Source organism: Nerophis ophidion, linkage group LG01 (assembly GCF_033978795.1).
Source record: "Nerophis ophidion isolate RoL-2023_Sa linkage group LG01, RoL_Noph_v1.0, whole genome shotgun sequence".
NCBI classification, from domain to species: Eukaryota; Metazoa; Chordata; class Actinopteri; order Syngnathiformes; family Syngnathidae; genus Nerophis; species Nerophis ophidion.
Window position 1 is genome coordinate 92,175,468 of NC_084611.1, and position 13,315 is coordinate 92,188,782.

General features: G+C 35.1%; 1 protein-coding gene across 5 annotated transcripts in view; it reads left to right on the forward strand.

The window, feature by feature from the left end:
- Positions 1-13,315, forward strand: part of fam184b (family with sequence similarity 184 member B) — an 85,312-nt gene that overhangs the window by 70,041 nt on the left and 1,956 nt on the right. For all 5 annotated transcript variants that reach the window (XM_061916286.1, XM_061916268.1, XM_061916294.1 and 2 more), the window contains exons 15-17: positions 816-930; positions 4,777-4,884; positions 6,791-7,107. In XM_061916286.1, coding sequence (XP_061772270.1) covers positions 816-930; positions 4,777-4,884; positions 6,791-7,107 — 540 coding nt within the window. The remainder of the gene's footprint in view (positions 1-815; positions 931-4,776; positions 4,885-6,790; positions 7,108-13,315) is intronic.

The following is a 13,315-nucleotide window of genomic DNA, read 5'->3' on the forward strand; positions in this document are numbered from 1 at the left end:
TTGACAACATTGTTTAAGTACATGTGGACTCACCTTGACAAGATTGTTTAAGTACATGTGGACTGACCTTGACAAAATTGTTTAAGTACATGTGGACTGACCTTGACAAGATTGTTTAAGTACATGTGGACTGACCTTGACAACATTGTTTAAGTACATGTGGACTGACCTTGACAAGATTGTTTAAGTACATGTGGACTCACCTTGACAACATTGTTTAAGTACATGTGGACTGACCTTGACAACATTGTTTACCTGTGGACTGACCTTGACAAGATTGTTTAAGTACATGTGGACTGACCTTGACAAGATTGTTTAAGTACATGTGGACTGACCTTGACAAGATTGTTTAAGTACATGTGGACTGACCTTGACAAGATTGTTTAAGTACATGTGGACTGACCTTGACAACATTGTTTAAGTACATGTGGACCGACCTTGACAACATTGTTTAAGTACATGTGGACTGACCTTGACAACATGGTTTAAGTACATGTGGACTGACCTTGACAACATTGTTTAAGTACATGTGGACTGACCTTGACAACATTGTTTAAGTACATGTGGACTGACCTTGACAACATTGTTTAAGTACATGTGGACTGACCTTGACAACATTAAGTACATGTGGACTGACCTTGACAAGATTGTTTAAGAACATGTGGACTGACCTTGACAAGATGGTTGAAGTACATGTGGACTGACCTTGACAAGATGGTTGAAGTACATGTGGACTGACCTTGACAAGATGGTTGAAGTACGTGTGGACTGACCTTGACAAGATGGTTGAAGTACATGTGGACTGACCTTGACAGGCTGCGTGAGCGTGAGGATCGATGCAGGAGGAGAGAACCTCCGAGTGAAGACCTCCAGCTGGGGAAACTCCAGGAGAGACTGGCAGAGAGAGACCAACTCATCAAACGCTTAGTGGTGGGACAACACATGCTGACTTGACACCATTCACACACATGCTGCTATTTCATTCTGGCTTTTACCAACTTCATCAATTCCTGAACATTGTTTATGAATCAGTGAAGCACATTTATCCATAAAAACAATCAACTTACTGCTTAAAGGGTAACTTACAGGTTGAGCTTGTTTCCCCTCTCTCCTGTCCGCCATTTGACTCCACACCCTACTGCTTCTTCTTCTTCTTTGTTATTTTTGGCGGATGGCACCATGCGCAAGTAAGACTATCTCTGACGGCCTTAAACTGACTCAGCAGCACCACCTGTGGTTGTAGGGTGAGAACTACGGCTGCAAGTGTGCAGATGGTGCAGGGTGGAATATTACTGCCAAATATTTTTACTTGAAGAAAATTATTTTTATACTTTTTTTAATTGATTATTTATTTTTACTTGCTAATAGTTTTTTGTTAATATAAGAGCAACATTTTTATACTTGCGAATATTTTTTAAAATTTAAGAAAATGATTTGTATATTTGAAAAAGTTTTTTTTTTTAATTTAAGAATGTTTTGTTTTTACTTGCAAATCGTTTTCTTTAATTGGAAAAACATATTTTTATTATTGCAGATATTTTTTTTAATTGAAGACAATGTTAAATATACTTTAAAAATTATATTTAAATTGTAGATTTTTTTTCATACTTTCCAATAGTTTTTTTGATTGCATTTGTTTTTTCAAATTGCGAATTGTTTCTTGTTAATTGAAGACATTTTTTTTTATACTTGCAAAAAAAAAATTAATTAAAGAATGTTGTGTTTTTAGATGCGGATCGCTTTTTAATTAAAGAAAATTATTTTTATACTTGCAAATAGTTTTTTTAATTGAAGAAATGTTTTGTTTTTACTTGCAAATCATTTTTTTCAATTGAAAAAATCTGTATTTCTATTCCAAATTATTTTTAAATTGCAGAAAAAATACATTAATAATTGTTTTTTATACACGCCAATGGATTTTTTAATTGATCGTTTTATTTATTTATTTGCTAATCGTTTTTTAACTGAAGAATAATTTGCGAATAATTTTTTTTAAATGAAGAAAAATATTTTTATACTTTTATTTAAATGAAAACATTTGCATTTAAACTTGCCAATCGTATTTTAACTGAAGAAAACTGTTTTATATTTGTGAATAAATTTTGTTAAATGAAGAAAATTATTTTTATGATTTTAAATTATTTAATTGAAGAAGTTAGTTTGTATACTTGCCAATCCCTTTTTTTTTTAAATTGCAGAAATTTGTATAGCCCCATATTGTTTTTTAATTGAAGACAAATATTTTTATACTTTCAAATAGTTTTTTTATTTGAAGAAAATAGTTTTTACACACGCAAATCTTTTTTGGACTTGCAGAAAAATGCTTTTTTTTTTACTTGCGAATCGTGAGTAAAAACCTTTTAGTGTTTGTAGAGTTTTGGCAGTGATTTTACTCTGTAAAAGAAGTTTTATTACCCATTTTTAGAAGGTTCATTTATATGCCAAAAAATAAATAGTGATATATATTTATTAGTATTGTAAGAGGCTTCAAAATATGGATTTTAAGCCTTATTTGTAATAGTGAAAACACATAAAAAATGGACTTACTCATAAAAAGACAAAAAAATTATAATTTTGATATTTGCATTATTGAGTTGTGTTGGCCCGCCACATATTTTTCTGAATAAAATTTAACTTAAAAAATAAAAAATAGATGTAACGTAAGGAGAAACACCTGACATGTTTATATTAATAACAAATAATCATATGCCGTGCCACTTAATACACAAAGTTTTGTCGTTAAATATTTATAGCATCTGTTTTTTGGCGTGTATTATTTAAAATACACTAAAAATACACAAAAGCTCCTTAATTTTTAGACTTTTCAGTGTGCAACCCAGGGTGGTAAAAAAAAGTGAACTAACCCCAATAATAAGTCACTGAAATACATTTTGTGGGAAAATATTGGAGTTATTGAAGGAAAACAATTGATCCTTTTTAAACATGTTCCGTTTTTTTGCAGGTTGAAAAATCTGCTAAATACATTCAATGAAGGGACAAGCGGTGGGAAATGGATGGATTTAAAGGCCTACTGAAAGCCACTACTAGCGACCACGTAGTCTGATAGTTTATATATCAATGATGAAATATTAACATTGCAACACATGCCAATACGGCCGCTTTAGTTTACTAAATTGCAATTTTAAATTTCGCGCCGAAATATCCGGCTGAAACGTCTCGGTACGATGACGCGTGACGTCATGCATTGTAGACGACATTTTGTTCCAGCATCGTTCCCAGCTATTAGCTCGTCTGTTTTCATCACATAATTCCACAGTATTCTGGACATCTGTGTTGCTGAATCTTTTGCAATTTCTTCAATGAATAATGGAGACGTCAAAGAAGAAAGCTGTAGGTGGGAAGCGGTGTATTGCGGCCGCCTTTAGCAACACAAACACAGCCGGTGTTTCATTGTTTACATTCCCAAAAGATGACGGTGAAGCTTTACTATGGAACAGAGCGGTCAAGTGAACACAGTTGGATTGGACCACACACACAAAGTACAGTGTATTATGAAGCCATCATTTCGAAAGATCGTGTTTCGAAGAGGGTCCTTTGCGAAGGGCAGAGATGGGCATCGCCACCACCCGTCGACTGGTGCTGAAGAAAGGTGCGGGGCCGACCTTCAGGTTGTACAGCAGGGGTAGGGAACCTATGGCTCTAGAGCCAGATGTGGCTCTTTTGATGACTGCATCTGGCTCTCAGATAAATCTTAGCTGACATTGCTTAACACGATAAGTAATTAATAATTCCACTGGTAATCACAGTGTTTAAAATAACGTTCAAATTACAAAACATTCTCATGCATTTTAATCCAACCATCCGTTTTCTACCGCACTTGTCCAAGATGTCGCATTAATGGTAAGAAGTATTATTTTTATTATTGGTTAACTTTAGAATAACAATGTTGTTAAAAACAATTAGACACTTATTATACTCTCAAAATGTTGGTCTTAAAAATGCACGCATTTAGTTGTATTCAGTGTTAAAAAATGTAATATGGCTCTCAAGGAAATACTTTTTGAAATATTTGGCTTTCATGGCTCTCTCAGCCAAAAAGGTTCCCGACCCTTGTTGTAGAGGTACGACCATATAATCTCACTAAAACACTAGTAACACAATAAGCAGATAAGGGATTTTCCAGAATTATCCTAGTAAATTGGTCTAATAACATCGGAATCGCTCCCACTGTATAGTCTTTATTTTTTTTGTAGTCATTCACTCTCACTTTCCTTATCCACGAATCTTTCATCATTGCTACAATTAATGGAGAAAGTGTCGCTTTCTCGGTCCGAATCGCTCTCGCTGCTGGTGGCCATGATTGTAAACAATGTTAAGATGTGAGGAGCTCCACAACCTGTGACGTCACGCGCACATCGTCTGCTACTTCCGGTACAGGCAAGGCTTTTTTATTAGCGACCAAAAGTTGCCAACTTTATCGTGGATGTTCTCTACTAAATCCTTTCAGCAAAAATATGGCAATATGGCGAAATGATGAAGTATGACACATAGAATGGAGCTGCTATCCCCGTTTGAATAAGAACATCTCATTTCAGTAGGCCTTTAACTTATTTAAGCTTGTCAAAGTTTCAGGTGCTGAGGATATAAAAGCACATGAAAGAAGGCTGGAATTCACGGACATAACTAAACGCTCTTGTCATGTTGGATGTGTGCGGGTGGCGAGATATTGCAAAAGATAGTCTGCCAAGTGGGCAAAGAAATCAACCTTCAGACGCACCAACAACAAGGCCTTTCTTCATCCTTCCCTCCCTGCAGGAAGAACGGCATCAGCTGCAGCTCCACCCCCCTGTCGTCGGGGACAACGGCAGCCCCAGGCTCCGGGACAACAAGCCCCGCCCTGTTAGCACCACGCCAACTATGAGGGTAAGTGTGTGTGTGTGTTCATGCAAAGTCTGAGTTCATTAAAGTGAACTTCTTCCTGCTCCAAGGGATTGTTGGACTCCAGCCTAGTTTTTCTTTTGGGAACATGAAGTAGTTACTCAGCCAATCTGGACCACTTGTCCCCAGTGTGTGTGTGTGTGTGTGTGTGTGTGTGTACGTGGCCAAATCACATGTGACTGCATATACGCCACACATCTTTAATCACTAAGAAAGAGGCAGCTAGTGAGTGTGGAGCTGTGCCTAATGTAGTGTCTCTTTGTGCCAGGATGTGTTCACAGCAGGGGATTTTTTTCCATTTTACTTCCAATTTACATTAAAGATAATAACTGACTTATAGTCAGTTATTTTTTATGTATATAATACTTTGGCTTTAATATAGTTGAGATATATATCAACTATTATATCGCCAAACTATATACATTTACATTTCTATGGATACCCAAAATGATTAGAATTGAGGACTTCAAAGAGGTTCAGCAGCATGTTAAAAATACATCTTCTAAATTAACTTTGGCCACATAATAATAATAAATGCTGTTTTTTTTAATCTGCTAATAACTTTGGCTATGTTAAAGGAAAAATAGCTTAAATTTTAGTTCCTACGAAAATAATGTATCCTTAGGCTAGAGGGAAGTGTAGCCGCCGCTCCAATTTCATATATATATATATATATATATATATATATATATATATATATATATATATATATATATATATATATATATATATATATACATACACACATTAATATATATGCACGCACACGCACATATAGCTGGCCTACGTAGCTGCCACTCCCTCCTCTCTGTTGCAAGTTTTGTTCATTCTATGTAACATGTTTATGTGTGTTATGGCTATTAGATTGTTTTCCTTGGCTTCAGTCTGGCCTCCCTACCTGGAGTCCAGCCTTTGACTGAATTTTCAATTTATGTTTTTTACTCCCCCCCCAATCCCAATTTCCCCTCCGGGATTAATTATATATATATATATATGTGTATATATATATATATATACATACATATATATATATATATATATATATATGTATGTATATATATATATATACATGTATGTATATGTATATATATATATATATGTATGTGTATATATAAATATATATATATATACACACACATACATATATATACATATATATATGTAAATATATATACATGTATATATGTATGTGTATATATAAATATATATATATATACACATACATATATATATGTAAATATATATATACATACATATGTATATACATACATACATACAGTATATATACATACATACATATATATATATAAACATACATATGTATGTATATATATATACATACACATACGTATATACATACATACATGTGTGTATATATATATATATATATATATACATATATATATATATATATATATATATATATATATGTATATATATATATCTCTCCTGATGATTGAGGGAACCCCTCATGAAACAGTTCTGTAGAGATGAAGTAGTCTTGTGATTTTTCCCACACCTATATATATATATATATATATATATATATATATATATATATATATATATATATATATATATATATATATATATATATATACATACATATAGTCAAGGTTTCTGTGGTTTATCTGTTATACAGTGCTCAATACCAGGGTAGAGCGGAATATAAGTTAGGTCAAGAAAAAACACAGAGGCTGTTTTGCAGATTACCCTGCTCTTCAGGGGATTTTTCCTACCCTGAAATCCCCTGAAGAGCAGCGAAACCTGCGAAAGAGGTTTGTAGGGATGAAATAGCCTTGGGTGTTTTTTCCTGACCTAACGTCTATAAATATATATATTGTGTACAAAAGGGGCTTGAATACTAATGCAGGATTATTTGTGTGGACAGAGGAAGCAGACGGAGCGTGGAAGTAGCATCTCCTGCTCGGGCGCCTACGAGCGCCTGCCTCCATACTCCTCGGCCTCTTCCACCCTGCCTCACCAGTCCAGCTGCCACGTCTCCCCCCGCTACTCCACCTCCTCCCTTCCACACAAGCACACCTCCCCCTCCCTCCCCCGCTCCCCGAGATCCCGGACCTCCTGCGTCCCCCCGACGCCGGCGCCCACCGCCCCGCTGCCCGTCTGCCCGCCCCCGCACACGGGCATCCGCTACGTGTCGCCCTCCTGCCAGGAGCCATATCTGCACCCACAGGCACAAACTATCAGGTAGGCATTTACAAATATAATCTCATTGGAATCCATACGGTACCGGGGAACCGATACAAGTACTACCGGAACCAATTTTCACTATTTTTATATGTGTTCAAAAATACTGATTGTTCTCATTTTAATTGCAACTTTTAAAAATGAGCTGATTATGTCATTTGCTGTCCAGTTGTTATATCTTGTTTCATTATATGTTTTGATGTTATTTAGTATGACATTAAGTTGCAATTACGTCGAAAATGTTAAATCACATGCGTCAAACTCATATCTGGCCGGCCACCTCATTTTATGTGGCTTTGGAACTACCATTCATCTATTTGTTTCTAAATGTCCTCAACTTTCTATTTTGACAGGAAAAAAATACATGTACTGTGTGCAATTTCATATTTCCGACTGTAAGGCGCACTTAAAATCTGTTCTTTTTCTTAAAACTGGACACTGCGCCTTACAACCCGGTGCGGCTAATGTACGGAATAAATCTGGTTGTGCTTACCGACCTCGAAGCTATTTTATTTGGTACATAGTGTAATGATAAGTGTGACCAGTAGATGGCAGTCACACATAAGAGATAGGTGTAGACTGCAATATGAAGGCAGTCACACATAAGAGATACGTGTAGACTGCAATATGAAGGCAGTCACACATAAGAGATATGTGTAGACTGCAATATGATGGCAGTCACACATAAGAGATACTTGTAGACTGCAATATGAAGGCAGTCACACATAAGAGATACGTGTAGACTGCAATATGAAGGCAGTCACACATAAGAGATACGTGTAGACTGCAATATGATGTCAGTCACACGTAAGAGATACGTGTAGACTGCAATATGATGGCATTCACAGATAAGATATACGTGTAGACTGCAATATGATGGCAGTCACACATAAGAGATACGTGAAGACTGCAATATGATGGCAGTCACACATAAGAGATACGTGTAGACTGCAATATGATGGCAGTCACACATAAGAGATACGTGAAGACTGCAATATGATGGCAGTCACACATAAGATATACGTGTAGACTGCAATATGATGGCAGTCACACATAAGAGATACGTGAAGACTGCAATATGATGGCAGTCACACATAAGATATACGTGTAGACTGCAATATGATGGCAGTCACACATAAGATATACGTGTAGACTGCAATATGATGGCAGTCACACATAAGAGATACGTGAAGACTGCAATATGATGGCAGTCACACATAAGAGATACGTGTAGACTGCAATATGATGGCAGTCACACATAAGAGATAGGTGTAGACTGCAATATGATGGCAGTCACACATAAGAGATACGTGTAGACTGCAATATGCTGGCAGTCACACATAAGAGATAGGTGTAGACTGCCCCTTTTGTATGAAAATAGACCCGACGAGACCCAGTAGTGGCCCTTGTAATCCAGTGCGCCCTATGGTCCAGAAAATACGGTACTGTATTGATTATAAGGTTACCCAGCTTATAAAATGAGTTTGACACATTTGACTGAGAAGTAGTTATGCCAAGTCCGCTCTCAGTGCTGCTGGGGTGATCAGCAAGTGCCGAAGTGCAAAGAGTCACCATTGGATTTGAAGTGTCGCGTAGGACCGGCGGGATTTGGTCGGTACCAAAAAAGTACGTGAATATTCGGTACCCATCCCTCCTGAAGTCCTCGGACAGCATATTTCCCGATGTAACATTTTGTGCTGACTATTTAAAGCTGCATTATTTATAACCTGCCTTTCCAGCAGTCGCCTCTCTTCCTCTAAAAGGGCCGTCATTTAGTGACAGTTGCTCACTTTGTTCTCCCGCGCTAAATTAAGGCACGAGAGAAGGCAGAAAACTGGGTCAAACATGTACTTGAGTGAGTGTGGGGAGCAATCATCTGCACCTTTGTTCACTAAAGAGCTCCTTCTAGCTCCAGCTGAGTAGAATATTATAATATTACACATTCTTTGTAAGTCAGCAGTATTATTATTGCAGCAGGTCTACCATTCTTGGGTGTGACCAAACATTTATTGCACTGCACACTATGTCTGATCGTGGGCAAACGCTTCAAGATATGGACTTTCCGTAAAAACTGTGAACGCCTCAGGGTTTTGAGGAACGTTCTGGTGTTCTCAGATTTCTGATAAGTGGAGAAATGGCCTAGTTAGAGCGAGTAGTAAAATAAAATTTGTTGTGTTTTTGTGTTTAAAGGGGAACATTATCACAATTTCAAAAGGGTTAAAAACAATAAAAATCAGTTCCCAGTGGCTTGTTGTATTTTTTGAAGTTTTTTTCAAAATTTTACCGGTCTCGGACTATCCCTAAATAAAGCTTTAAAGTGCCTTATTTTCGGCTCTCTGCGAAGACACTGGCCATTTCCCTGTGACGTCACACAGTGCTGCCAATGTAAACAAACAATGGGAATACCACAGCAAGATATAGCGACATTAGCTCGGATTCAAACTGGGATTTCAGCGACTTAAGCGATTCAACAGATTACGCATGTATTGAAACAGATGGTTGGAGTATGAAAATATTGAAGAAGAAACTGAAGCTATTGAGCGATCAGCTATTGACGCTAATTATAGCCATAGCATGGCCGAATAGCTGAGTTAGCATCGCCGGTGAAATGTGCGGACCAAACGATCAGGACTTTCGCATCTTTTGACACTGGAGCAACTTAAATCCGTCGATTGGTAAGTGTTTGTTTCGCATTAAATGTGGGTGGAAGGAAACGTAATATAGTTGCAAATGCATCTGCAGGTTATCCATACATTTCTGTACCATGTCTGCCTTAGCACCGCCGGTAAATAGCATGTTAGCATTGATTAGCGTAGCATGTTAGCATCGATTAGCTGGCAGTCAACATCAACAAAACTCACCTTTGTGATTTTGTTGACTATTGTTGCAAATGCATCTGCAGGTTATCCATACATCTCTGTGCCATGTCTGCTTTAGCACCGCCGGTAAATAGCATGTTAGCATCGATTAGCTGGCAGTCAACATCAACAAAACTCACCTTTGTGATTTCCTTGACTATCGTTGCAAATGCATCTGCAGGTTATCCATACTACTCTGTGCCATGTCTGTCATCGCCGGTCAAATGTGGAGACACTCTGGTACATTCAATGGGGGTCTGGCGGCAGACACTTTGGCATCTTGGGGCCAGTGGTGCAACTTGAATCCCTCCCTGTTAGTGTTGTTACACCCTCCGACAACACACCGTCGAGGCATGATGTCTCCAAGGTTCCAAAAAATAGTCAAAAAAACGGAAAATAACAGAGCTGAGACGGTGTTTGTAATGTGTTGAAAATGAAAATGGTGGGTGTGTTACCTCGGCGACGTCACATTCTGACGTCATCGCCACAGAGCGATAAACAGAAAGGCGTTTAATTCACCAAAATTCACCCATTTAGAGTTCGAAAATCGGTTAAAAAAACATATGGTCTTTTTTCTGCACCATCAAGGTATATATTGACGCTTACATAGGTCTGCTGATAATGTTCCCCTTTAACATTGTAGTCAATGAGAGATTGAGCTGACTTTCTTGGCTTTGAGGGCCAACAGAAGCCAAATGAGACACATGACCTCCATAAAAGTGACATTTTCTGAGAGAGGACATGTGTGTTAACGTTTTCACCGAAACACATGACAGTGACATAAAAGATGTGGCCGTTAGGAGAGGTTGTTCACCAAAAGAAAAGTGTATTTTCTGGCCTTCCACACACTAGTAACTTACAGTGGACGCCATCCCCTTTAATGGATGAAAGACAGTTCCTGTTACCCAACATTTATTGTACTGCACATTATTTCTGTGTTTAAAGTAACATTTTTAACTGCCATCCATATAGATTAAGAAATGCCACATTGTGTACTCACACTGGGAGATGCAGCTGAGGCGGTCGACTTCATGCGTCACACTTTTGCACATAACTGTAATAAAGGTGCAAAAAGAAGTTAATTTCTGCATATTAAAGATAAAACAATCTAAATATGGACTCACCTGTCAATGTGCCGAGGAGCAGGAAGGACATTTATTCATGGAAGTCATCTTGTTTCTCCTTTCCTTTCTTAATTATGACAATGTATCTCATTATTTACTTTTTGTCTCACAATTTTGACCTTTTTATATAATAAATTATGACTTTTTAATGTCAACATTTTGACTTCATGTCAGAATTTCGACTTTTTATCTGGTAATTACGCCTATTTCTTATATGACGATTTATCTCAATATTATCATTATTTAACTCATCACGATTATTTATCTCATAATTATGACATTTTATCTCACAGGTTGGATTTTTTATCTCACAATTTTGGCTGTTTTATCTAATAATTATGACATTTTATCTCATCATTTTGACTCTCATAATTATGACATTTTATCTCATAATTTTGACTTTTTAATCTCACAATTTTGACCATTTTATCTAATAATTATGACTCCTTAATATCATAATTTTGACTTTATCTTGTAATTATGACTTTATCTCATAATTTTGACTTTTGTGACTGTTTTATCTCATAATTATGACTCTGTCATATTTTCGACTTCATCTAGTAATTATGACATTTTATCTCAATTTTGACTTCCTCATAATTATGACATTTCATCTCATAATTTTGACTCTCATAATGACATTTTATCTCATAATTTTGAATTTTTATCTCACAATTTTGACTATTTTATCCAATAATTGTGACTCCCTGATGTCATTATTTTGACTTCATCTTGTATTTATGACATTGTATCCCATAATTTAGACTTTCTCATAATTATGACATTTTATCTCATAATTTAGACTTTCTCATAATTACGACATTTTATCTCATAATTATGATATTTTATCTAATAAATTTGACTTTCTCATAATTATGACAATTTATCTCATAATTTTGACTTCATCTCGTAATTATGACATTTTATCTCATAATTTTGAATTTTTATCTCACAATTTTTACTATTTTATCCAACAATTATGACGCTTTAATGTCATAATTTGACTTCAGCTCGTAATTATGACATTTTATCTCATAATTTTGACTTTTTATTTCACAATTTTGACTATTTTATGTAATAATTATGACTCCTTAATATCATAATTTGGACTTAATCTCGTAATTATGACTTTATCTCATAAGTTTGACTTTTTATTTCACAATTTTGACTATTTTATGTAATAATTATGACTCCTTAATATCATAATTTGGACTTAATCTCGTAATTATGACTTTATCTCATAAGTTTGACTTTTTATCTCACAATTGTGACTGTTTGATCTAATAATTATGACTATGTCATAATTTTGACTTTATCGTGTAATTATGACATTTTATCTCAAATTTGACACTCATAATTGTGACATTTTTTTCTCATAATTTTGACTGTCATAATTTTGATTTTTTAATCTCACAATTTTGACTTTTATCTAATAATTGTGACTCTCTAATGTCATAATTTTGACTTTGTCTTGTAATTATGACATTGTATCTCATAATTTTGACTTCCTCATGATTATGACATTTGATCTCATAATTATATTTTATCTCATTATATTTTATCTCATAATTTTGACTTCATCTCGTAACTATGACATTTTATCTTATAATTTTGACTCTCATAATTATGACATTTCATCTCATAATTTTGACTCTCATAATAATGACATTTTATCTCATAATTTTGAATTTTTATCTCACAATTTTAACTATTTCATCTAATAATTGTGACTCCCTGATGTCATTATTTTGACTTCATCTTGTAATTATGACATTGTATCCCATAATTTCGACTTTCTCATAATTATGACATTTTAACTCATAATTTAGACTTTCTCATAGTTATGACATTTTATCTCATAATTATATTTTATCTCATAATTTAGACTTTCTCATAATTATGACATTTTATCTCATAATTTTGACTTCATCTCGTAATTATGACATTTTATCTCATAATTTTGGCTTTCTCATAATTATGACATATTATCTCATAATTTTGACTTTTTATCTCACAATTTTTACTATTTTATCCAACAATTATGACTCTTTAATGTTATAATTTGACTTCAGCTCGTAATTATGACATTTTATCTCATAATTTTGACTTTTTATTTCACAATTTTGACTATTTTATGTAATAATTATGACTCCTTAATATCATAATTTGGACTTAATCTCGTAATTATGACTTTATCTCATAAGTTTGACTTTTTATTTCACAATT